This window comes from Syngnathus acus, chromosome 2 (genome assembly GCF_901709675.1).
Source record: "Syngnathus acus chromosome 2, fSynAcu1.2, whole genome shotgun sequence".
In the NCBI taxonomy this organism is placed as follows: Eukaryota; Metazoa; Chordata; class Actinopteri; order Syngnathiformes; family Syngnathidae; genus Syngnathus; species Syngnathus acus.
Window position 1 is genome coordinate 11,511,693 of NC_051088.1, and position 26,865 is coordinate 11,538,557.

Genomic DNA, 26,865 nt, shown 5'->3' on the forward strand with positions numbered 1-26,865 from the left:
TTCTGCACATGGGACTTGACAGACACCTCTGTCACCTTTATCTATCAAATGCATTCACTCCCAGATTGCATCACAAGTGGGACGGCAACTCTTTTGTGGAGTTTAATGCCTGACATGAGTGTGTGGACTCATAGTTTAACACATAGTTTTACACTTTGCAGCTTGAACTAATTATCTGTCAACAGGATTGTGAAACATTTGATGCAATATCCTGTTTTCATTTGTTAAAGGCAAAGGTGAGAAAAACTTATTTGCTAGTTTTGCGGAGTCTCTAATTTATTTTTGCACTTTTGTGAGAGTTACATGTGGTAAAGTGTTATCTTGTGTGTTAGTCTTGGTGCTGAACTCTACAATAAATGTTATGTTTATCTGTACGTGATTGTATTTTGTCAGTCGCTTGTCTCCTTTTGTGACATTATGCAGTTTTTTTTTCAAGTAAAATGTCATGGAGTACTGTCATAAAAATACCAAGAATAATAGTACACACCCCATTTCTTGTCTTGCTGAATTTAGCCAGTTTGAGAGAGCATCCCTGTGTCATGCGAGTAAGCAGCTCAACATCGGGTCCCACATATTGTGCTGTGTGCTCTTTGTTTTTTAATTTTATACCTAATGGGTAGGTACCTATTTGTTTTTTAATTTTATATTTAATACCCTCTATTTACGGAGGATAGGAATTCAGTCAGCCCTGACACAAATAATTGCCCCCCCTCCATTAAATTAAGCTAAATAAATCCGTGCCCACCAGAGGGCGCCAGATGTTCAACTTCAGCGACGGAGCATTGCAACAGAATATACCTGGATGAGACAAAAGACAAAAAGTTTCATCTCCTGAATAAGAAATATATCCATATAAAATATGAAATACTATATATTAAATTCAATCGTAGTACACACAGTGTTGATGTATCTAAATGTGTCCCAAATAAAGCATCTGAATAAAAAACAGGTCTGATTTTTTATTTAAGTAAAAATATTCCTGTATCAGCAGACAAAAAAGACATGATATACAGGTCTGTTGGAAAAATACATCTACATTTATTTACATTAAAAACTTCTTTGGTCTGGAAACAGATTTCCAGGGATGAGCTCCGATCCCTGTCGTCTGAGAGGTTAAAGTGCATCAATAGTGGACATTGTCTAAGGGTTGTGAAGGGTAGGGGATGTCATTAGTGGATTTCGTGGGCAGTGTAACAGGCTGGCAACAGGCACGCGCTTCGGGAGGCCCACTCGGCCCACATTTTCCCCGCGGACTGGTATGCGTGCTCCGCTGGTTTCTTCAGCGTCTCTGATGTGGCGGTCTCAGCCAGTGACCAGATTTTGGGCTTTGGAGTGTCTGCTTGTTTGCTCTTCGCAGGTGAGGGCGTGTGATGGGCCTCCACAGGCGCGCCCTCGCCCCCATCTTGTGACGTCACTCCCACGTCCGCCGCGGCTTCCGGCACACTCTCGACACCCGGCCGCTCCGACTCGTCTACGGCGTTTGTGTCGCACTTCCTCAGAGCCTCTTCCTCCTCTTCCTCTTCGTCCTCACTCTCCTCTTCCTCGTCTGACTTGGACCTGGAGGAGGCCCAGCTGACACGGTTCTCCTTCTTGAGGCGGCGGCGCGCATTGGCGAACCAGGTGGAGACCTGTGTCAGGCTCATCTTGGTGATGATGGCCAGCATGACCTTTTCACCCTTGGTGGGGTACGGGTTCTTCAGGTGCTCGCCCAGCCACGCCTTCAGCGCCCCCGTGCTTTCACGAGTGGCCACCTTGGCCACCCCGCGCCCGGGCTCCTCTGCTGGGCTGGGTCTGAAGGGCGGGAAGAAGGGGCCCCCGCGGGCCAGCAGCGCGTGGTAGTAAGGGGAGACGGCGGTCTTCAGGTCAAAGGTATTGCCCTGGGAATGAGACACACAGTTAGTAACATGAAGCCAACACAAATCGCATCACAGTAGAAATAAAAGTAGTGCTTTGTCCCCACCTTGGTACTAAGGAAGTAACGACACAGTATGTTAAAGTCGGTTGACAGGAACTTCATTTAGACAAAAGCAGTGCTTTGCCATAATGACTTGAAGAGCTTCATTTAGGCAAAGTGAAAGCTTAACCTCCATCATGCAATATCTGTGGACAATTATGAACGTAGACCTAGTCATGTTTTGTAAACTTTGACCCCGAAACCTCCTCAGTACAGCTCTGTGGAAAGTTAGGAATACTTTGGCCACAGTACCAGTTTGACCATTTAACAATTTAATGGGCGATGCACAAAAAGTCTCAAGTACACATACCTGAAATCAAACAGGAAATCTAAAGTTTAGCATTCATTCCTATTTATTATTACAATGATCTTTAATAGATCCTTATATTTCTATGCTTTTTAAATTTTCCTCTACAAGCTAACTGCAAGTTCACGGTCAAACTACAAAAGTATACATTCTATGGAATGCATTTGCTTTTGTTTTTCGCTTTTTTGGTGGGGGGGGGGGGGGGGGGGCATTTTTAAAAGGCAGGCATTCCTGATAGACTAAATTGTTATATATTTGTCTAGATTTGTATCTATTTTAATTTGTGTTTTTTCTTGTATTGACCGTCAAAAGTACATTGTTGTATTCATGCATTTGTAACAAAGTATTCTGTAACGTTGGCACTTTGGGAGGACAAGCGCATCACAATGCGGTGCTAATACGTTGTGCTATACCAAGATAAGAGACAATAGAATGGAATGAGGACAATTTTGCAACCTAGTCTAGTTTTTCTTTTTTTTTATATATTGTTTTATTTTCTACTTTTGATTCTTGAAAAACAAACTTGTGATTGCTTAGTAATTCACAGCTTTTCATTTGACTCTCAAATTTATTTAATTTATTTAAGTTTCAAATTTATAATTGACACATTCTTACATATACATATTTAGGCTAATGCGTGAATGAGATATTTAAGTAAAAATACAAGTAGAGTACCTTAAAAGGTCAACCTTTATCATTTCAATTGAGTGTTTAAGTCATGGTCTGTCACGTGCTGGGTATGAAAAGTTACTTTCTGATATCAAATAAAATTAACAAAAGATGTTGGTTAGTAAAAGGATTTTGAGCACAGAGTTTGATTCTGGCATTCATTATGATTTTATTTTTGCAAGCAGTAACATGTAGTATTTGAGTAAATGGATGCATTTTATTTGGAGAATTTAGCGGGGTAAATGTAAAAATGCCCAGAAATGTAGTCAATTATTGATATGTGAAAATTCCAAGTACAACACTGCTCACCAGGTGCGTGACGTGTCTGTGGTGGTGGTGGGCTGCCAAGGGGATCAAGTTGTATCCGTGTAGTCCCGAGTAGGAGACGGGGACGCTGAGGTGCTGTTGCTGTGCCCCCAGATAGCCGGGGCTGAGGGGGCCCATGGCCATCATCCCCATGCTACGGTCCACGAAGAACGCACCAAAGTCGGGCGGTGAAGCTGGCATATTTCCCTGCGTGTTGTATGGTGAGGTGAAGAAGAGTTGTGGGGCTGCTGCGGGACGTGCGTGGGCTTTTATCCCGCCAGCTGCCCGGGGGAGGGTGAAGAGACAAGGGGGGCACAACTGTTGACTGACAGGTCAAGCTTTCACTAAATCCCATCAAAGCACTGCTGTTCCTTTTAGTGTTTGGACGCTCTAATTCAACCTTTAAGTTTGCACAAAATCATCAACATGTTATTGAATTTGATTTGCATACTGCAGTCGTCGATCTGCAAAATTGATGCGTGAGTTTTAGTGGCGTCAAAAAGGTTTAAGTAGAGCGCTCTCCTGCTCTCTCTCTGGAAAAGGCACCATTCTAGTTATATTTTACATTTATACTTAATTGTTTGTGTTTAATTATATTTTCTCCACGGTAACGCAGTCCGTTTAATACGCTTTGAAAGGTGTATTATGCGTAAAAATCTCAGAAAGTGACGTATGTATTGTAGCCCATACATTAGTAAATGGCAAATAATAAAGGCGAAGTCTTTGAGATGGTTGTGTTACTTTTTGTGTTGCAGTGTTGCATTGCTTTGTTAACAATTTGACACGTCTCACGAGTCACGAAAGAAAAAAAAAAAAATGCTAGTGGGTGGGGGTCATATCGCTGCATGTTACTAAATGATGCAGCACAGCACTTTTCACATGCATGACATGACATAATTGAAATGTATGAATGGTGCACATACGTGTTGTAGCGCATTGTAATTATTTGTACTATTTGTGGAGTAAACAAAGTGTTCCTTTTGACTTGTTGCTGCTCGGCTATTGTTGTCCTAATGAAAGCAGTTTAGGGGAAACAGGTGTAGACTAATGTATATGATAATTGTCAGATAACAGATGCTAATGCATGTTGTTGCAAGTTTGCACTTCTGAAAAAGAACATACACGCACAAACGTTGACGTATCTCATGTAGCCAACTTGCTGCAATGTGAACTCACACACTTGATTTAATTGTATGACTGAAATGAACCCCAAATATATTCCCATGGTTGAGCCTTACTAATGCAACACAGTACGCAAGAGCTGCAACACATATTTTTTTAAACAAATATATACAACATATAAAACATATATAATAGATAAGTCATTTCAATTTGTGTAAGTAAAATATGAATTTATCGAAAAGAAACAATTTTGTTGCTTTTATCTAGTGGGTGTATTTGATTTGAAACAACAGGAGAGTTAGTAACTTCTAATAATTAAATAATTATAATTGTTTTAAATTAACCAGTAAAATGTCAAAATATTTATAATTGTGAAAACAAGCATGATTTTTTTCCCCATTAATTTTTAAAACTTGAAAACTGTCGATTTAACGTAACATAACTGGAGAGTTAATCAATTCATTAATAATATAATAAATTTAATTTATATAGCTCTTTTCAATGACCCATAGACGGTTTACAGGGAATAAAAAGGGTAGGGACGTACAGGAGGGGCGAGACAATAGCATATAGTTAATAACAATAACGACTATTATGAGTCCTTGAACTTAAGTCATCGTCTTGTCAAGTCATGTTGCACAATTCCAACTTGAACAGTGTTGCAAAGAAGCTTTAATAAAGCAAGGTGCACTACATTGCAGACCTCAAAAACCTTGAGGATCAACAGCTCCCACATCTTGGAGGAAGTTTTCCCAGAGTATACCTTTGTCTTTTCACTTCCTGCTGATGCAGAAAAATGACTCAGACTACTTCTATTTTTTTTTTTTTTTTTTGTTTGAGCAGAAGAGAGGGATAACCAAGGTCACAATAAATGTAGCAAAGTCCTTGGATGTATGAACCCATCACATCTCACAAGGCATCTTTCAACCAAACTCACAGGACTTTTTTTCAAAAAGAAAGAATTGAAGAAAATTTCATCTTTGTTCCTATTCACATTCAAAGATTGTTGTATTTAACTTTTAACGGGGTTCGAGACTAACTTTGTGCATTGGTTCCACCAAACACCAGCACAAAAGTGAGTCCAAAATTTCTACTGCATCATATTCAACACCACAGTTTTATAGGTTTACTTTTTTTTAACAAAATTTCTGGATGGTGCAGCCTTTGAAGTTGATTTTGTGCAGTTTTCGAATTGACACAAGCAAATTGGATATGTGTTGCATTATATGTAAATGGGAAACCAGATACAGACATGAAATTAAATTGTGGAAGAGTAAATCCAGCCGAATGTAAACACAACCGGATTGGAAATGTGTCACTTGAAATGTTCATGGATATTAAGGGTAAAGAAAAACATTTGGGATGGGAGCACAAGGAACAAATGATTCTGTTGGTATGATCCTGGGGTGAAAAAAAATGGGGGATTTATTTGGGCTTGGCCCGCAAAGCCCTCGAGCAAATTTGTACAGGGACAACAATAGCCAAGTGGAGTAGCAGAAGAAGAAGACAGGGAGGCTAACTGCATCAGGAGAAAACATCTCAAGACAAACAAGCTCCGGGCAGCTGCCTTTGTCCCATGCTCGGACTCTTCTTTTCATCCTCTTCCTCTTTTTGGGCCCCGATGCAGGTGTCGGTGCTGCTCCGACGAGTCAGAGCGGCGCTGTTTGCTGTTAGGATGTCGCTCGTTTACAGCGGGGGGAGGCCATAGTAGAGGACCAGGGGGAGGGAAGTGACCAAATGGAATCTTGATTGTTCTCCCGGCCTGATGTGATAACATACAAGATAGCTCAAAGGATTAAAAAAAAAAAAAAAAAGTGTCCCTGGGAAGACCAAGACCAGAGATAAGACATGGGAAAGTGTCATATCACTTGAAATCTCGTGGTTATTGGCAAAATAGATACGTAAACAAAAAATACAAATGATCAAAAGTTGTATATTAAAAAAGAAAAAAAGAAATGATTTTATTTTGTTAGTCCCACTAATTGCACAAACATATTTAACCATTAAGTCGACATTTCATTTTGGGGAGTTTTTTTATTTTTAATATATACAGTATACTGAAAAATATTGGGGAAAATAAAATATCAAGATTTGTCAACGCATGTATGCAAAAATGAAGTTTAGTAGAGGAAACAAGTTCAGAAGCCCATCTCATTTAAAAAAGTATTATTGTGTATTATTAATACCATTATTTTTAATTATTCGGAGGCCACTCAGAGTGTGAGCTTCTCCTTTTTCACGCACACGGCGCTTATCACCATACTGTCAAATATTGAAATGATGTGTCACTGGGACGTGTTTGGAGGTGTGAAGCCTGTTCAAGGTGGCCGCCAAACGTGTAATTAGAAGTGCTCGTCGGCATGCGAGCGCAAGACAACAAGAGACCAAAGCGACAATCCGCAAGAGTTGTCGACACCTTTGCCACCTTGTTAGTTTATTTTTACATGCAGGACACGAGTACCAAGACACACAAGTTATTGTCATTGCTGGCTACATTTAAACATGACTTGGTGGATGCGAGCATGTCAAGATCAATGTTGTGATTATTGCCGCCATTTGCATGAAATGCTTTACGGCAAATATCCAATTGAGTTGCCTAATGGGATTTCCCTGGGGCAGCAGCACAAATGGGGAGATGGAAGCAAAGTGTGAATGTTATCAGGCCTTCCCACTTCTATACTATCTAACCCCCTCCCAGAAGACCCCCTTCCATTCTTTGTCCTTTGTCATTGCTCTTATCAGTACCACTCTATCATTCTTTCAAAATAGTCGTGGCGTTGAAAGCGCCTGCAAATGTAAGGATGTCTTTGTTTGGGGCCGGACCGAGGTACGCCCCCCACCAGACCCGCCCCAGGGTGCGGGCTGATTGACGGCCCTCCACTGGGTGAGTGACAGGCGCCATTCATTGGTCCGGGAGGCGATGGCCAGCCGTGACAGGTGGTGCTGCCCCCAGTGGAATATCATTTCATAACCGGACGGGATTCTTCTTGTATACCACGTCCTTTATGGTGTGACTGCAAAGCGATGTGTCAATGTGCAAAACGAAAAAGAGGATTTTTACTAGTGCACCAAAAATGTTTCGACCCTTTCATGGTGGTGGAGTCATTCACATTATTTTTCATTATTTTTTTTTTTACCAATGGTCAAACTGGCGACATTTTGACTTTCATGCAAAGATGTCAAAACTATCACCATTCACACCATTAAAAACAACTGACAACTCTGTAATACGCATGCCAGGCCCATACCATAGTTGGCAAGCTTACGTGTATTTAGCGGAAGTCAGACAAATGAAATAATGTCGCGTATTATTCATTTATAATGCTTTACTTTCATTTTGTCACAGAACGGTGTTGACAAATTTTGGTGCAATTTGAGTTGGCGTTACATGTTTTACATCAGTGTACATCGGCCTTATCAAAAACATACATTAAAAGGTCAATAGAAATAAAAGTAGATTTTTTTTAAGTCTAAGAGTGTTGCATAATCAAACGGACTTACTCTGCAAGTTACATGACCCATTTGAGACACTTTTTTATCCACAAAATAATTTTTGTTTTTTTCGTCATAAATGATCTCACCAGAGATTATCAGCCAATAATTGAGGAGCGTAGTTGGTACAAATAATGTCTCCCAGCTATATTAATAAGCAAAACCTCAAAGTTGTCCTGTCAAATCCACGCGGTGCACAAACACAACAAATTGAAGTTCACGCACATGTGTTCTCTCCAGCCACTAATGGGCATCTGTGACATGACATCTACATTCGGGGCCTATTTGTGAAACAATGACAACGAGGAAGCCCGGGACATCGGGCCCTGTGTTTTCCGAGTGGAAATAACAAAGGCGAGCGGAGCGCCGGCGGGAGGCTGCGCTCTCATGGAAATGAGCAACCGAAGCGACAATGTAGCGCCTAATCTCTTCAGAGAGGAATCGGTTACACAGCAGTATGCAGCCCTCGGTGCTTTTCACTAGAGTCAGCGGGCTATAGAAACAGCAGCAGTCACTCCAACACTCCCCCCACCCGCACACACAGGCGTCACGTAGCCACAGGCCTCGCTCTTACAAGCACCAGAAACAAGGTGGGCCCCCCCTCTCCTCAAACAACAGAAGGGATGGAATAAATGGGGCAGAGGGAGGTACGGGGGTGCGAGGCCTCAAAGCATGGGATTAGAGTTAATGTGCCTCCCTGGGTTATAATCTCTTCAGAGGGGGACTTTGTTTGAGGGGCTTGAGGGCAGTAAGATAAGTATCTATTACAGAAACTCCCTCTTATCCCGCCAACATCCCCGCTTCAAAAATGAGGCACAAAAACACTTGCCCTCTTCCCTCCCTTGGTGTCGTCCGATATCCCGAGATCCGGAGAGCAAGTGCTGCCCTTTTCAGCTAATCAGGAATTAAGATCTGAAGTTGTATGGAGAGTTAGCAGCGTCCATATTTACTCCATCTGTGACCAAAAAAGTCAGGTAGTTGAAGAAACGTCGGAGGCGGTGTTACTCGGGGGCCCTTTACACAAAAACTCGTTTTCACTAACAACTCTGATCTTGTTTCTAACCAGCAATTATTTTCATCCGAGAAGCATTTTATAAACTTAGGTGATCTATCTCACCCCACCATGCCTTCTTTGCGTCACTGGCTTGTCAGCATCCTCTTGAGTATGAGGTAAAACTTTCGTGCCTGTGTCCGTGCGTAGCCCACTGCAGCTAATACAATTTTAAAGACACTAGGAGGTGAATTTAGTAGAAAATAGTTCAATACATATAAACAATGTATTTATATTGTTTAAACAACAGTCACGGTTGGTACAAGTAACTGAGTTACAAATTGCAAGTATCGCCTTTCAACAGTAAAAAAACCCCAACAGAATTCCCTTTGAAATATAAATTGGCACAGTAACACTGCAAATGGCATCGACAAGTAAAATCTAGCACTAAACTTAATTAAGGCACTTAATTATCCGATGCCAGCATGAAAACGTTAATTACCATACAAATTCACATCGTCTGAACTCCAAATGGCAGCCAAGTGACACCTTGAGCCATCCTCTGACATCAAACTTTGCAGACTTTTGGTTAGTTTTTAGAATGTGTCCCCCCCCTACTCATGCTGTAAATATCCCACTAGTCGTTTGACAGGTCACAATTTATGTACATTTTTAGATGATCTTCTTAACCTAGGTATTAAAACCCGAAGGCAATGTGCTAATCACCTAAAATCTACAAGTTAGCGGTATGAAAACAAGGGGGGGGGGGGGGGGGGACGACAAAAAAGTCACTGCACACAGCTCCCTTCAAGCCAATTATATTTGCTCTCATATCATCTAAGTGCATAAAAAAGTTTAACATGGCATAAAATTTAAGAGCTTTCCAGCACACAAGATTGAAAGCTAACTGTGCAGGTATGAGCCAGTACGTAGTGGTTGTTTTGGATCAAATTTGCAGTTAGTTGAAACTACAGCAATAAAGCATTCACTTTTTAGGCAGTTAATTAGCTTTTCACAATAAAAGCTATTTTTGGTTTAAGGGATTAAAGTGTAAACAGAAACGCAAGAGAATTCTATAACTTTAAAATGATCCTGAGCTCCAAGGCAAGCTGGTTCTATATGTAACATAAGGCAATATCCATTCAAGTGTAAATACTGATGTGGTCACAAAATAATAATAGATACTACAGGTAGAAGCTGTATGGAGGATGTTGGTGTCCACAGATAATTGATGGTTCAAAACCAATGCAGCAATTAAGCAAAGTGCAAAAGCCGCATTCACAATTAAGCAAATTGTAAAAACTGAATTCAACTTGCAGAACAGTCCTGAGTGTCCATTGTCCCTCAGCGTGAAAACTTCCTGGGTCTGAAGGCGGGAACGGCCAGCTGATGCGTCATCGTCCTCTCTTCCTCGATGGGTTCCAGGTCCTCGGCGGAGCCCCACTTCTTCTTGGACTGGAAGAGTGACACCAACTTCCTGTTCTTGTTACGCTCTCTGGCCTGGGACACTTGGAATTCGGCTGCTGTGAAAGACAATAAACGGTTAGAGTCGCAAACTTGCTACTTGACAAGTAGGAAAGTAAAGGGCACTCACGCAGCTCGCAGTCCTCCTCTGGACCTTCTGCTTCTTTCGGATTGAGATAATGCAAAGCAAGATGGCCACTGTAATCCCTCAAATTCTCCTTAGCACCTGATGGGAAAATTTTGCAGATATGAATATTATCAAACATTGTGGATGAAATAAGGTAGATACAAAAATAGTCCTGGGCAAAAATTTTGGGAAATTAAATTCTGTAGCTAACTATGCTGATTCCAAAATTGCAGTCAGTTCCATTTCATTTCATAAGTTGTTTCATTTCACGTTTGTTTTTTGCTGTTTATTTAAGAAAACTGTCATGAATAGCTCAAAAACGTGACATGATAGAGAAAAACTGAGTTTGGTTCTGGAGCGCCTGAGTCCTTCTGTCCAGGTGCTTTTTTGCAAGGCACATTTCTTCCATCAACTGGTGCATCTAAGCTGATGAAGCACCCCGTTTTAATTTTGGGCCGTGTCTGGAAGTTTTTTTTATTTTTACCATAAGTCCCAACGAGCAGATCAAGAATGTTCCGATGTCCATGCAGCGCCGCGATGTGTAAAGGTGTATAACCCTGAGGAAGAGGAGATAATGTGGATGAGTAGAGTGAACAGTGATGACATTCCTGTGTTGGTGTGAGCGTAACGGGGAGGGGGTGTTTTGGAGTACCTACCCCCTGGAGTTTCCCAGCGCCCAGGGCGGCCAACGCAAACAGCAAGGAAAGAAAATAGAAATTAGAAAAGCTTGTGGAAACACAAAATAATGATAAAAACATAATTGCCAGGTAATTTGTTGAAAATTGCGTCGTTTCAGAGCGGTGCATGCCGGGACACAGACGCCCTGTTATAGGAGACAATTAACGTGACATGATGTGATGATTTATTAGCCGAGTGCCTGCGCTCCCATCGTGCATTTGCACAGCTGGATCTTCGCTAAGATTGCATAGGAGAGCGACGGCAGGAGATGCTGGCTTGTTGGCGGACTTATGCTCTGTGCCACATGGCAGGATACTCACATGCTGCAAAACAGAGATGGACGAGACGAATTTAAACAATGAATAAAAAGATTCCACATGATAATCTTTTGATTATCCCTAATGTACAACAAGTATTTTTAAAAAAAGCATTGATGCATTTCTTTTTACTTCTCGCTGGCTGCAGAGAGGAAATAAACTCACCGATTTGGTGTTGACATCAGCGCCGGCATTTGCGATCAGAGTTGCCATGTCCTCGTTGCCGTGTTTGGCAGCCCAATGCAGAGCAGTCTGTGGAAAACAGCAAAAAGTTCCTCAACTCATATCTAACTCTTATTTATAAGAACCAATTTTATGCTCTTCTCTATTTCTACATGACCGCAGTTCAGAAATCAAGCACACATAGGCCTCCTCATTTATCTGAGGCACCTCTCAGTCATGATGTTAAGAAACGTCACACGCCAAGATGGATGTGGCTTGGCTACAAAATTGTCATCGGACTTTTTTACTCGCTGCCAGTGAGACCAGCTGCACTCAAGAGGGTAGGGGATGAATGGAGGGATGGTTTCCTGCCATCTAACGGAGCCTAATTACAAAATAACACAGCGCGGTGCGCACGCTGGGGGTGGGGGGGGCTGCCTGTCACCACAGGCAAGATTGATGATGTTAGTGTGACCCGCAAAGGGGAGCCCCACCCAGACACAACTGTCAGCGCACGTCAAAGCGCAATAACGACGCTTTGCAAAGATACGCCCACAGGTCGGCATGCAATGTGAAAATAATAGACGCAAGTATGTAGCGGGGAAAAAAAAACACACGTCCACCTGTCGCACTGTGATCTCCCATGTTTTTCCATCACTCTTTAGAGTATGTAATTACGGGCCATCAACAGGTGTCAGCTAAATAACCACAACCATCCTGTCGGAATCGGACCCTTAACACGGAAAATCAAACACAAGCCACATCAAAATGACTTATTATTTTTGGACAAGTGTAAATAACCTCAGATGGGAATAAAGCCTGCTGGATGGGGGACTGCATGGAAGTTCTTAGAAGGAGTTCATTGGGTCAAGTTGTCTTGGGCCGACGTGATGTTTTTCTATGACAGTATTCTCTTTCAGGGTGGCTACAAGTTCTTTGAACGTGTGCCATGGGAATGCTACTAAAGCTACTTAAACAGTTACTGCAGGATACTTTTGTTCACCTGTCCAGAACTGTTTTTTATAACATTACAGAAAAACTAATAAGGGGGGTGGGGGGGGAAATTCTTCTTAATATTTTTTATGTATTTTATGTAAAGCTGAGGTCATCCAACTCTTCATGTGTCTAGGCCACCTTGTCATTGCTGGATTCTTGAAAGTTGTTAAATACCAAAAAGCAACAGCAGCGCTGATGTCTAGGGCCTGAGCAATTAATCGGCTGGCCAATTGAGTGAGACGATTACGTCCTTTCAAACATCGGCTAAAAATAATCAGCCGATTGGCCGATGTTTACCAATTGTTTTTACCTATATGCATTATGATCATTTATAGCAGTTGTGCAGAAGCAGCATTGGTTTGAGTATTTACTAAACATAGTAAATTGACAATATAACCTGTTATCCCTCAATATATATGTGAAATTTCTTGATAAGGTCATTATATGGAGCTGTATTCAAAACAAAGCAAATTTTCATTTGTACAGGGATTAGGTTGTAAATAAAATAAAATAAAATAAAATGTTTTGGTAAAACAAACATACATAATGATAGAACTTGACATGGTCACATACAAGTCCTGCCATCCCAGGTTTTTGCCCTCCCAAGTGCTATATTTTTTAAAACAACAATGGTAATGGGCTAGGAGGTGTACAGGAGACAGAGCACCATAAATTTAGTTTGGATCTAGTCTCTCCATCTCTATTGTCAGCCCGCTGTCACAACACAAGACTGATTGGCCAAAGCTCCGTTTGTCAGGAGACTCCTAGTGGGAAAGAGTGAGTGACGAGCCTGAACAGGATACAGCTTCTCCATTTCCTGCATCTTGGGTTCCTGAAATACCCACACCCACCCTCTGTCTACTTGAAAACATGAGGGATGCCACTACCCCGCCACTCCTACTAAATAGGCTCAGTGTAGGAGGAAGATGAAGTTAAAGTTAAAGTTAAAGTCCCAATGATCGTCACACACACACCTGGGTGTGGTGAAATTTGTCCTCTGCATTTAACCCATCCCCATGTGATTTTAATCCATCCCCTGGGGGAGAGGGGAGCAGTGAGCAGCAGCGGTGCCGCGCTCGGGAATCAGTTGGTGATCTAACCCCCCAATTCCAACCCTTAATGCTGAGTGCCAAGCAGGGAGGCAATGGGTCCCATTTTTATAGTCTTTGGTATGACCCGGCCGGGGTTTGAACCCACAACCTTCCAGTCTCAGGGCGGACACTCTACCACTAGGCCACTGAGCTGGCAGAGGAGTGATGGGCAGAAAATGTACTTACAAACTGTGTGGCCCGGGAGGAAGAGCAGGTCCCAGCAGGGTGCGAGGTCCACGTCATAATGGGAGCAGAGACACAAACACATAACATGAGGGTGCTTTCACACATGTTCACTCGCAACCTTAAACTCACACAATCCTCAAATCAATATTTGGTCAGAAACAGGAAACTCTTAATTCTCCCTGAGAGTAATCCCTTCACCAATCCCGGTGAAAACCGACATTTTGAGCTGGTTCTCATGAGTCATGTGACCGACCGCTTTTGACTCTGGGGAAGGTAAGCGTGGATGCCATCTGTGGAAAAACCATCTTCCTCTCCACAAACCAGGAAGTTAAAAGGGAACATCAAAGCGCACCAAAAGCGACTTAGCACCTTCCCAGGGACACAAGCGGCATTGTTCTACAATTAATCCCAGCCTGCTCTATTACTTTCAGATTATCTTTAAGTAGGTGAAGTCTTTGTGGGGAATTAAGACTCTCCTTAATCCATGCCCCCCCCTCTCATTGCCGTGCACTTCAATGGCGGCCGTGCTATCTTGTCCGGGTGGGGACAGCGGTGGCTTAGAAGGTGGTCCGCAGTGACTGCAGGACAGTGTGAGAACTGTGACACTGGGGAGGGACAACAAACATGAGCTCAAATCTCTTAAGCGCACAGGGAGACAAATAAAAGGATTTGGGTTGTCAAGGGGGGCACAGGAGCTAAAAAGCTATCTTTCATAATCCTTTTGATAGTGGACCTTTGAAATGCATGATCTGGATGTTTTAACACGGCCTTCTCGGAATTCCATTAAGAGGGGGACAAAATCTCAGAATGACTGCATGAAAGTTACACAAGCGGATCGCAGGTCTGAGGGCAGGCAAGCATCATGCGCCTGCTTGTATCTCAAATAAAAAAAATAAAAGAACTTGAACAGTGTAAATAGTTTATGAGGAAAGTAACTCACCCCCTGATGAATACGGTGATAATCGAGGGCATGGGGAAAAGAAAACAGACAGAAAAAGAATTATATTCATCAACATACAGTTTAAACCTTTCACCGACTTTTCAGGTTTCCCTACTTAACACATTAAAACAGTGAACAGCAAGAGACATTCATGTGTTCACAATTACCGTATTTTCCGCCCTAAAAGGCGCACCTAAAAACCTAAAATTTTCTCAAAAGCCGACAGTGCGCCTTATAGTCCAGTGCGCCTTATATATGGATCAATTGATGAATTTGTTGATCCATATTGGTTGTACACAGTGCTCTGCCAAAATGTTTCAGTACGTTTTAGTACGACTAGTAAATTACAAGGTCGCATCGCTTCCCAACATTACGGTAACTGTAGTCAGGGGGCGTCACCGAATAGCTGTTGTACCCGCGAGGCTATTTCATTTCAAAATAGGCTGCTCCGTTAATGTTTCGAGTAAATTTACGGATTGATATGGAAGGGAAACATAGGTAAGCAGTACCAATGTGTTAGATCGAACTTTAGTCAGTTCCGATCATTTTATAGGAGATCGTTTGAGAAACGCGATTGTTTACACTTTGCTGAGGCTCATGGGAGATTGCGAGCTGAGGCTCGTGGGACTTTGCGGATGGCTAATGCTATAACGATAGCTGCTATACGTACCAGGCTATTTCATGTCAAAATAGGCTGCTCTGTTAATGTTTCGAGTAAATCTACGGATCGATATGGAAGGGAAACATAGGTAAGTAGTACCAATGCGTTAGATCGAACTTTAGTCAGTTCCGATCATTTTATAGGAGATCGTTTGAGAAACGCGATTGTTTACAGAGGGCTCGTTGGTTATTGGCTAGTGGATGCATACCGCAACCCTAGTCAACCTCAGTTTGTTGCAGTATAGCTTCTATTTTATGCGCCTTATAATCCGGTGCGCCTTATATATGGACAAAGTTTTAAAATGGGCCGTTCATTGAAGGTGCGCCTTATAATCCGGTGCGCCTTTTAGGGCGGAAAATACGGTACATCATTTATAGTGCCATTCAATTAAGAGTGGCTTGGGCCTTGGTATTAAAAGTCACTTAATGTGAATAAATAAATAAATAAATAAATACACAAATAAATAAAAGGTTGGATTTTCCTTTTTATAAATTTTGGTCTCATGTTATCTAGACAAAAGAAATATTAGAAGCTAAAGCATCTTAACCAGGGGAAAAGAAAATTATGAAGGACTGCTTATGGGTATCACTGACTAAGTATAATAACTTGATGGCATGCAAGAGGAAATGGATCAAATACTCACTGATGTGAAGTCCTGGTTTGGACACAAAACATAAAAAAAACATGTTAAAGACTTGATGAGACTTTCTTTTATTATTATTTTTATTTACACTGTCCCAACTGAAATTCCCCTTATGGTAACATCATCCATCCATCCATCCATCCATCCATTTTCCGAACCGCTTAGCATCATATCATGCATAAATTCTTAAGGGTCATTGTTCTGATTTAAAAATCAATGGTCTTTTTTTATCTCGAATCAACTCAAGTCACATTCAATTTAAAGGACTATGATTTGTTTTTTAACAAGATATATAATTCAGCTTGTGAGCTAAACAAATGAACATCAGTTAGCAAATTGACTTGGAAGAGAAAGTAGATTTGAACACAAACTAAACCAGCAAACTCGCTGGTGGCCATTTATTATCATGACTACAAGTACTTCTGGTTCAATTTATTCCATTTCTTTGTCTACTTTATTTTGCGCAAAAAACTTCAATTTCTTTTTGTTGGAAAAGGTTTTTGGTGCTAATCTGAAATTCACTAAGGCACCTATTAGCTGGCTCCGTAACTAGCTTTGACCACTACCTATCTAAATAGCTTTGAACACACCCAGTGCTAATCTGGCATGAGGTGTCATCTACATCTGCACATTGGTATGGTAGACCAAGTCATGGCATTTTCGCAGACCCATGCAGGCAGGTACAGTTGTGGGTGTGAACAAAACCTATTTGATTCGCACTCAACTGATTGCTACTGTTTGTAGTGTTGAACAATGAATTAGCAAGCATAACAACTTTGAACAGTAAGTTCAAATAATAAAAACCCAGGTAATAATAATAATAACCCAGGTTTGACCTGCACAGACTTGCTGGTAACTAGCTATTCTAAATTGTTTAATTTTAGTAAATTTGTCTCCTGCTGTCATATGTCCAGTATAACAAACTAAACTAGATAATGATGCTACCTTCTTGTTGGCAAGTGATGGGTCTTGTCGAAGCAGATGAGAGAGGTCAGGAACTCGAGCACCAGCCGCAAAGTAGATCCACTCTTTTTCTAAAGGGTCCAGCTGACATGGAAAGAGAATGGGGTCTTACACAGATTTTTTTTTCCCCTCAAATATTTTCATTTTGCTACTCATTTGTCCATGCACTTAAAACAGCCTCACAAAGAAAACACAGCTCAGATAGCTGAAACAATTACAGTGTCACATTTGAGGCAACAGTTTTATTTTGCTAGTTTGACAATCTGTCAGCTTCTACTGTAAAAAGTAGAAAAAGTTGTTACAATAGACTTACTGCGACTGCAGCAGATCCCATACTACCCGTCGACTCCTCGTCTTGCTCAGATTCCCACTGAAAGTTGGACAAAAGGCAAAAATAACTAAAAGTATGATGCAATCAGCCATAAGCGCACACACACACACAGTTGTGTAAGGCTGATTCGAAGTCATCCTGCTGCTAACCAAAGGGTGTCAGATGGAGAGAGCTAACAAGACAGCGAGAGAGACGTTTTACACATGAAAGGTAATGAATAACAATCCACTTAGCCAAAACAACACACCTGAAGCGCAAAAAAAAAAAAAAAGTGAGCCACATGCAGAAGTTAAAATTAATTCTGGTCAATTGTTTGCTGTACGCAGAAAAGAAAAATGCTTATTTTGAAACATTTTGACCTGATTTGACTTGTTGTTTTGGATGACCAATAGTAAACACTCGTCCTCAAGAGTGCACAATGCTCTGACTAATATGTTTAACGAAAGACAATCTGATCACATACACAAGCATGAACCTCCAAAAAGAGGTGCACACTGTATATCTTTGATGTGAATGTGTGTGAATTGCTCTTAATAGGCACAAATGATTATTATCTTCCTAATGAGTCCCAACATGTTACTGCTTAGCATAATAACAGGGGATCTTAATTTAAATGGAGATTGTGCCCCCCTGTGCCTCCCTCGCACTCAATGAGTCTGGTCTCTGCTGCTTCAAATGATGTAGAACCCAATTAATTTGGCGTCACCTGGCGGGTGATGCCGGTACTGCTAGCATTTAACACAGTCAAGGTTAAGCGGCTTGGTAAAGGAAGAAATGAAAGGATAGTAGCATGTTTCAGGGTTCTACCCAAGTATAAAAATTGGAGACTGCTGCGTCCAACCCAACAAGCGCTGACATAATGAAATCTGTTATCAGACCTGCGTTATTTTAAACTATAATTGCAATATCAGAAAAATTCAACACAGATAAACACCAAGAGAAAGAGAATGACAGCTTTTCTTTAGAGAAAGAGAAATCATTTTCATTTCACCTCTGCAGCACTGTCTGGCTCGCCGCAGGTAATCAGCTCATCCCGACATTCCCTTTCTGTTGCCTCCCACTGTGCTGTCGCTGGCACCGTGGAGGGACTCGAAAGTCTATGCCCGTCCGCATCAGACCCGTGAGTTTTGTCTTTGTCTCGTGCTAGCAGCAGCTGTCTGTATTTCTTCTTGAGGAAAAGGTACTTATCTCCCTGCAATAGAAAAAAAAACCAAAGGCAATGTTGTATGTTCACATGTAGATAGCTATGTGAGAGGGGTTCGAATAGTACAAACAGTTTTGCACAACCAATGCAACATACAGGGCTTCCTTGTAGTTCTAGTCCTACACTGTCAATGTGACCCAAATTTTATTGGTGGGAAAAATGAAGCTTCAAATTTGCTTCATGAACCAGTTGTTATATTTGTTGACTCCTCTGGATGGCACTCTAAGACATGGCAAGTCAGTGTGCTTTCAGAGAGAGTGCCATTGAGAAGAGTGTTAAAAACAACAACAGGTTCGTGAAGGAGATTTGAAACTTCGCTTTGCCATTACTCCTGTATTTCTAAGCAAATTATAATGTGCCATGCTTCATTAGCATAGCTGTAGTCATAATAACAGTAAATCTTACTATAAAAAACACCTCTAGTACCTACAGAGGTAAAAACAAAAGTCAAAGGCAAATCAAGTTGTATAAAACTCAAGACTAAAAAAAAAAAAAAAAAAAATTGATTACTACAATGTATATGTACTCACATTTTCAGTCTTGACCACAGCGATTCTGTCAATAATGAGCTTGAATTCCTCTCTGTATTTAGCTGCAAGGACATGAAAACAAGTTCACATTCTGGCTATATTTAGTGTACCATCAACCCACAATGTTATATAACCACATCATATAAGCACGGCGTGAAGGTAGAGAAGGAAAGCAGGTCTAGCATTAAAAATCTAAATAAATAAAAACCACTAAAACTAATATACTAAATAAAGCATTGATCAAGACATTCTACTAATGATAGATTAACAGGGCTAGTTTCAGCCCTGGAGTTTCATTTAACTATTCTAGCTTTTTAACTATTCCCTCCAATGTTTTCATGATACTGTATTTGATGGGAAAAATAAATACTGCTGAATGTGTTTACAAGGCCGCCATCAGTGTTTGTTTAACAGATAGCTAGCTTGGGCACTGCAGCCATGTTGTCCTCCCAAAAGGCTATTTTCAAATGAACAAACATCTGGCAAGTCAGTACACCAATATTGGACTATTGGCTGGCTGTGTATTTGCGTACATTCCTACGTGGACTATTGAGAAGTTTCCTCTTCCCGGTGCGGACACAAAGGATACGCACTGGTGGTGATACGCACTGGTGGTGATACGCACTGGTGGTGATCCACACCGACAACAACAGGAAGCGACAGCTCACATGTGCTTCACACGGAAATTAGATGCTTACGACAGCAAGTTACAAGGTCCAGTTACCCATTGACCAAAAAAAATCAATTCCCATCCACCCCGCCACCCAGTTTCTTCATTTGGCAACGTGGTTCACTTTTCATATCTATTCAAAAATCCCCCATTCACACTCTTGTTAGAGGTCTAAATCCCGTCATGCGTGCGGACTTAATTGTGATTAAAATACGATCATCAATTTTACAACACGAGGAGACTCAACCACATGTTCGGGCAAACATGGTGGGAAGCACTTCTCTAATCACCGGATGGCCACGTCAGATGGTGCTGACGTCACATCTGGACTACATGTGGCAGCAGTTCAAGGTCACCCTGGATCAGAATTTGTTTGGCAAGATTGACATATTTGCCTTTCGGCTTCAGATGAAGATAAAAAAAACAAAAAAAACAAAGACAGCAATTCCAAAATGGCCATTCCAAAAGACGAGTTCTCTTGTGTATTGGTAAGTTTTATGCGTGCAGAATGGCAAAAGGTCACTGTTTGCAGGGACACTTGTGATCCAGGAATTGATGTCACTAGTCTCTTTTGGAATCAACTTGTCCGTTATCATAAATGTAATGGCTGCTGTTTTGTCTCCCATGGAAACAATATAAATCAAGTAACATCTTATTTTTGGCTAACACATCATAGTTTCAAGATGAAGGAGAGGGATCAGAACTACTTTCAACAGCAGGGTAGTTAACACAACCATCTTTTACCACTACTGACAGTTATGATTTGGCTCATGCAGGAGATGACGTCAGGATGTCACGTGTAGTTTAGCATGGTGGGGTTCAAGTCCCCTACATGGGGGAGGAAATGGCATCATCCCTCTTCAATTTTCATTTAGGTTTATATTTATTTATCTTACGTAAAATGCTTATCATAGAGCGAGGGGAACACAACAGAAAAAAAACTCTTTGCAACATTAAAATACGTATGACAACAGATACAGAATATGAACTCTGTCGTGCTAGTTATGTTTTGCTAACTTAACGAGATCATGATGCTACTTACCACGCAACTGTACGTCACTGTGGCCAATAAAAGGCTTAAAAGTCTTCAGTATGTCTGCATTTCTCACTTTGCCTGAGCTGCCCGCAGTGTCGTAGAAGTAATCCAGCAGAGACCCCTCGCTCACATCACTCATATTAGCTGCAGTTTACGTCGAATTTAAGACACTTTGGACGCTGCGGCTACTTTAGACGCCCTTTTTGCGGCTTCTTTTTTTCACGCAGCCTCCCCCGGAAATTTCTTCACGGCTAATTTGCGGCTTTTCATGTCAACATCGCACTCCACCCATGCTAGCGAGTTTACCGCCGCAGCTGCTGTGCCTCCTCCAGTTCGTTTTAACCCCTTCCTGAGCTGAAGTAGCATCTTCCCTCAGTTTTGGGAGAGTACTCGTTTGGCCGATTTCTTGTCAGTGGCATTGAACGTCTCTTTGGAATGCCACTTTCGAACATAAACTTTTGTCCACTTCATTGAATTAACAGAGACGGGCGTGCAATGGTTAATGCACTGGAAATAGAAAAGTGCATAAAATATAAACAGTTAATACATGCAAAGGTGGTACACTCTGTACTACTACTTCCAGGTTTAAAATGGCATGTAAAGAAGATGTGTTAAGTTTATATACACAAAAACCCAAATGATAAGCAAACCAGAATATGTCCTTGAAAATACAATAAGACAGCAGCTAGCAAGCTCTGGATGCTATTTAGGTCACTTTTTTGGGGGGGTCGTGTACGCGCGTTGACGTTAGCCGCATGTATGAGACAAAACACATTGTCTGATTAATTGCGCGGCTGCGTTGTAAATATTAAATGTAGGAGACTTACACGTTAATCCCTCCATGGTTTCTCTTTGAACGAATTCCGTTTAATTTGATGAGTGCGTCCGTATTTGAGGACAGGACAATATTGTAATTACAGTAAGCTTCTTACGACTGATACAATTATTGAGGTGAGCAGTTTACACGGTGGCGAGAAAAAGTGGGACCTTATGCTCATTCAATTTCAGAAACAACACAACTTTCAAGAGGATAACGATATTTGATCCTTTAGCATATGCCGCGCCTTTGTGCACTCGATTCATGCCAGAGAGCGGCTGGCCGCACGCACGTTGGTCACCTTGCTGCTAGCGCGAGCCATTGTGGGAGCACAGCATACAAAACCAAACGCAACGGTAAGGCACCTCACACTGGAATGGTGCCTTCCACGATAGAACCAAACAATAAAAAATATTCTTGTGAGAGATGCAACTCGACATGAAAATCAGTGCGTGGGTTATGAAAATGAGATAAATATAACTATTTGTAAATTCATGAAGAATAAAGAACACTAGTGTTCTAAATTATTACCTTTTATTAAGGTCTTCTAAGCATTCAAAATTGATTTCACTGTCAGTAAATTAAGCTACTTTACTTTGCTTTTAAATGACTTTGAAACAGAAGTCAACCCCCAAAGTTTCACATTTTCTGAAGCTGATTGGTTGTAACCTTTACAGTCGACAGCAAGTCCTGGAACTTTTCAAACCTCGTACTGCATGTAAGACTCTCCTTGCAACTGTACATGTCTTCAAACACGTCTGAGAGGCAGTGCAGATGTTGCCATGTGTCATTGTGAAGGTCAAAGCGGGTGTGCAGGGCTCGGTCTTGACGGAGGCCAGATGTCGCGCTCGTTCCATATGCCGCCCAACTTGTAAACACGCTCTAGTTCTCTGTTCTTTTTTCACCCCGGACTGGAAGTGTCCTAAATCCAGCCATTGCATCCCGATTGAGATGATGATGATGATGGTTGGGAATTGTTACAGGCGGGCCATAAGCTGGCACTGAGAAGGGGGCGGTTTATATGGGGATTGTTTGTACAGACAATGGTGTCTACCTGCTTTTAATCCACCCTCACGATGAGTGCAGGACTGGGGTCGAGTTTAATAAAGGAAAGTGCTCCCATAATCGGGATTTGTCAAAGTGCCCCCTTTGTGTTAATCGGACATTTTTTACAGCATGCTTTGTGACATCTGCCACAGCAAGTGGTATTAATCCTTTTGCCCTTTCCTTACCTTCCCGGCTGCATGTACAATGTGAACATCATTCTTAGAAAGACGTGCTTATTTGAGTCACATTATTTAAGTGTCTACCAAAAGTGTTCCATGTCGCACAAACTTGAGGAAAAGTAAAATATGTTCCAACCTGATTAATCACTTAGCAGAGGCTAATAGGACAAAGATCTGTAATTACTTCCACACCAAAGCTGCATTTTCATAATTAAAAGCCTGGTGAGGTATAATAAAATAGTTTCTAAAGTGAAGGATTACAACAGTAAATCCTGCACGGTCCAGATGTGAGAATGATGATGGGTGGGATTCTGGGCTTCAGATTAAGGGACAAATCCCACAGGCGGGAGCGTCGCTGTAGTTCCCCCTGCAGTTTAGTGGCTCGTGTGGACTCAACATGCTGTAATCTGCAGATTAGCTGATATAATGAGCTGTAAATACAGTACAGCAAGGCCAGCCGCACTGCCTCAGAGCACCTTTGCTGCCAAGAAGGTCAAGGTCGTTTAATATCGGACCGATCCCTGTAGTCAGGTCAAAAGTCTTGGGACATGATGTAAACCTGGAAAGAGTACCCCCCCAACCATCTTCTGTGAAGACTGTACAAGCTGTTGCAGTGTATCCATTTGATTTGACAGGTTTGCTGTTTCACACCAAACTCATCGAAGGGTGCCTTGATAGACCTTATTTTAAGCACTTGCAGTCATTCAACTGAGCCACCACTGCTGCCCGCTTCCAGATGCTCTACTGAGTTACAGACGGTGACATTTTGCACCATCCCAAAATAATAATAAAAAAAGATGTTCTCTCACCACCTGTTGTCTGACTCCGAGAGGTTTTAATGCTTGATGGCTCCATTAGGGCGGATTAAACCATTAAAGCAGGGATTGCAACACACGTTTGCATTCTTTTTTTTTTTTTTAATTCCGTAAGACACTTTTTCTTAAGTCAGGAAACACATGATTTCAGTTGGCAGCACATTGGTGGCCGACAAGAAAACTAATTTTAAGACTACGTCAACAAAAAAGAATGTACAAATATTGGAAGCACAACAATATCAACAACATCTTATTTATATTTATACATAAGCAAAATAACAAAGAAGCATTATGACCACATTGGAGAGGAAAAAAAAATGTTACAATATCAGAATGAAATCATAATAATACATATAAATTCCCATTGAGACAAAGGAAAAGGCCCGAATTGGACATGTGAAAGAAAATATATATTCTCTCTCAAAAGAACTGTGATCAATAACACAAAATGTTTTTTTTCCTGGGATGAAATTATTTTTGCAATTTCTTTCTTGTAAATTATTTTATCATCAAAATAGTTCTGGTTTCAGATAAACTTAATCTCTTAAATTTACAACTTCATTCCCTTAATATTTGACCTTTTTCTCATGGCATTACAACTGTAATCTTGTAACTTTGCCCTTTCAGAACAGCATTTTTTTTTCTCTTCAGTGAGACATTAATGCTCCTTTGTACAAAATAAATATTCAACATTAACAAAACAAAAGTAAACAGACAAAATCTTTGTGGTTTGGAAAGCTAAGTGTTAAAGTGTTTTATCTCCTGGGAAGAATATTGGCGTAATATACTCGTAATATTCGACATCCTCTTCCAAACAATTTTTTTTCCAATCTTGCTACAAAAGCAAAAACACGACCGGCAAGAAAAGGTGCAGCCAAGCGACTGTCGTGTGTGTTGCAATATGTTGTAGTGCAGCAAAGCCCTCAACAGTCACTCCCGTTCTGGTCATGGTCTAGCTCCCCCCCGCACCTTACTGGGCAACAAAATCAACCAAAACTAGAAACAAGAACGCTAACCAAGAGAAAATAATTTTGAAAAAATGTCTTTGGTTGCATGGTCCACTTTTGGTCATTGATGATTCAAACACAAATGTAGTTTTACTCCCTAGTGACTCTTCTTGTTTTCCTTTACAAATGTGCAATTACCTTTCCTCTTGTTGAAGCACATCAAAAAGTCTCAACAACACCCACTCTGGGTCTTGTTCAAGAGGTGCGGACGACCCCTCACGTTCTCTAGTGAAAGGTCAGTGGCGGCCCCTTGTGGTGCTACGTCCTCTGCAAAGTGCAAGCAGTGAAGGAGTCTCTCGGCTGCTGGCTCCCGGGGGACGACCGAAGCGGTGCTTGTTGTTGATGACCACGTGCATCGGCTGCCCGGAGCGGCGTTGAGAAAGAGAGGAGGGGGGGTAAGAAAAAAGACAGAGTGCAGTCATGTCTCCGGGAAGAAAGTCAAGTGGGTGGTTACACCTCTCTGTGGAAGTGAGAACACAAAAAGTAAGTCAAATGGACTACAGTTGATGGATCGATCAATCAAACAAGCCTACTCACAAAAAGTTGGGATATTTCGAGATGAACACATGAAGGCCACTCTAAGCTTTACACTGACAACGTACTGTTTGCAAATACCAAAGCACAATTATCCTGATACTCCAGCCAAAACGCTACAAATTTTGCAACTTTTTGTGAGTAGCGTCTCTTATCTGTGTAAATGAGGGCACTTACGATGCGGTAAGCGTGGAGTTGAGGACCAGAGTGGTGCGTATTCGATAAAGCTCTGCTAGCGTCAGTTTTTTGTGCTGCTGCACCGGCGATTTCCTTGCTATGGGCAAAATTTCTCCCGAATTGCAGCCAGCCGTCGGATCCGACTTCCTCTTAGCTTCTACGTCTGCGACGCAAGGACCGCCCTCTTTGAGGACAGCGCAGCGGGGATCGTCTGGGAAGTCGGCGTCCTTACTCCCGAGCTCCGACAAGCTCTTGCTGTGCACCAGTGAGGACGCGTCCGTTGGCGACGGCTCGGCGCGGTTGAGCGAGGGCGCCGTTTTGGCGTGGAGGCGCTGCAGAAGGTTGTCCTCGGAGCGCGATAAGACCAGAGTGGACACGTTCTGGAGGCAGTGGACTCTTGACTGCACATGAGGACGTCGACGAGGTTTGCACGGCTGAACCACTGACAATTGCGAGCCAAGCGAGGCAGAATCCTCCTCTTCTTCGTCTTCCTCTTCTGCCTCCTCTGTGCCATCTTCTTCACTTTGCGGGGGCTGAAGTTCCCTGAGGAGTGACTCCGGGGAGAGTGTACCGTAGGCGCTGTCCATGGACAGAGAGCGACACTGAGGGTCAAGCTCGTCGCCCTCGGGATCCGGCTCCTGATCCACCTCAGAGTAAACGGCGGAGCTAGTCCTGTGAAGAGCTGTGGGCCGCTCAACGTCCGACAGGGCAGAGACACTATCGGCTACATCGCTGTGTCCCTCGAGGCTAACGATAGCGGCAGAAGGTGTTTGCGATTCGGCCGGCTCATCGACATCCATCACTGACAACGTCTCAGTGGAACCATCTGATTGACTGAAAATTAACAGAGGAAAATATGTCAGGTTCATAGGTTTTACTTCTATTTATTTATGTACTGAATATGGGTATATTTTGTTGTTCTTATATCCATTTAAACATTTTTAAATTAAAATTTTAAATTCCATCTTTTTATATGTTTATTTTCACATTTATTTATCTCTGTTTTTAAAGACAGTTTTGGTCCTGCATATTTCTCCTCAAGTACCTTAAGTCATGCTGATCTTTGTGCCTCAGACACGGGGAACTCGCGTTGGAGTTGCTGCTCTCGTCTTCCTCGTCTCGCTCTTCTTCGGCCTCCGTGCAACTCGTCAGAGAATTCTGCAGCCGAATCACTTCCTCGTTGCGGAGCCTCTGGAGTTGGTTCTGTGTCGTGTAAAATGACAAGTTAAACAAACCCCTCCTGCCACTTTACAAAGGAAGAGATGCTGAGAAAGCAAACCTGGACATTGCAGATTGCCTCGATCCAGCTTCTCCCCTGGGGGGCGCTGTTGGCTTGGAAGGTGTAGGCGGCCACAGCGCTCCTGAACTCATTGAGGTAGATGAGGATGAAGGATCCTTCAGAAATGAGAGAGGGCAAAATGTTACATAGGTGGATTATTGAGGGTTGGC

The 26,865-nt window shown here is 41.9% G+C and overlaps 4 protein-coding genes across 9 annotated transcripts in view; 1 reads left to right on the top strand and 3 right to left on the bottom strand.

The window, feature by feature from the left end:
- cd40 (CD40 molecule, TNF receptor superfamily member 5) overlaps positions 1-384 on the top strand; it is an 8,996-nt gene extending 8,612 nt beyond the window's left edge. For both annotated transcript variants that reach the window (XM_037271023.1, XM_037271013.1), the window contains exon 9: positions 1-384. This exon is cut by the window's left edge and continues 306 nt beyond it. The gene's annotated coding sequence lies outside the window, so the exon portion shown is untranslated.
- Positions 385-1,016: 632 nt separating this feature from the next.
- irx7 (iroquois homeobox 7) lies at positions 1,017-3,773 on the bottom strand. The gene is made up of 2 exons (XM_037271037.1): positions 3,240-3,773; positions 1,017-1,877 (listed from the first exon to the last, which is right to left on the bottom strand). The coding sequence occupies exons 1-2, from the start codon at positions 3,435-3,437 to the stop codon at positions 1,170-1,172; spliced, it is 906 nt and encodes a 301-aa protein (XP_037126932.1). The 5' UTR covers positions 3,438-3,773; the 3' UTR covers positions 1,017-1,169.
- A 3,893-nt stretch (positions 3,774-7,666) lies between these two features.
- LOC119139656 (ankyrin repeat domain-containing protein SOWAHA) lies at positions 7,667-21,187 on the bottom strand. 2 transcript variants are annotated; one of them, XM_037280520.1, is made up of 13 exons: positions 20,847-21,187; positions 19,135-19,196; positions 18,392-18,592; positions 17,383-17,439; positions 17,052-17,153; positions 16,106-16,118; positions 14,180-14,184; positions 11,593-11,679; positions 11,431-11,433; positions 11,089-11,091; positions 10,917-10,989; positions 10,436-10,531; positions 7,667-10,361 (listed from the first exon to the last, which is right to left on the bottom strand). In XM_037280520.1, the coding sequence occupies exons 1-13, from the start codon at positions 20,977-20,979 to the stop codon at positions 10,186-10,188; spliced, it is 1,011 nt and encodes a 336-aa protein (XP_037136415.1). In that variant the 5' UTR covers positions 20,980-21,187; the 3' UTR covers positions 7,667-10,185. The 2 variants fall into 2 exon arrangements, with proteins under 2 accessions (XP_037136415.1, XP_037136406.1); XM_037280511.1 differs by having other exon boundaries at positions 7,667-10,364; positions 20,847-21,185.
- A 2,592-nt stretch (positions 21,188-23,779) lies between these two features.
- plekhg5b (pleckstrin homology domain containing, family G (with RhoGef domain) member 5b) overlaps positions 23,780-26,865 on the bottom strand; it is a 39,713-nt gene continuing 36,627 nt past the window's right edge. For all 4 annotated transcript variants that reach the window (XM_037246087.1, XM_037246086.1, XM_037246088.1 and 1 more), the window contains 4 exons: positions 26,696-26,811; positions 26,462-26,619; positions 25,417-26,250; positions 23,780-25,165 (listed from right to left, as the gene is read on the bottom strand). In XM_037246087.1, the coding sequence (XP_037101982.1) occupies positions 25,156-25,165; positions 25,417-26,250; positions 26,462-26,619; positions 26,696-26,811 (1,118 nt within the window). In that variant the 3' untranslated portion in view covers positions 23,780-25,155. The remainder of the gene's footprint in view (positions 25,166-25,416; positions 26,251-26,461; positions 26,620-26,695; positions 26,812-26,865) is intronic.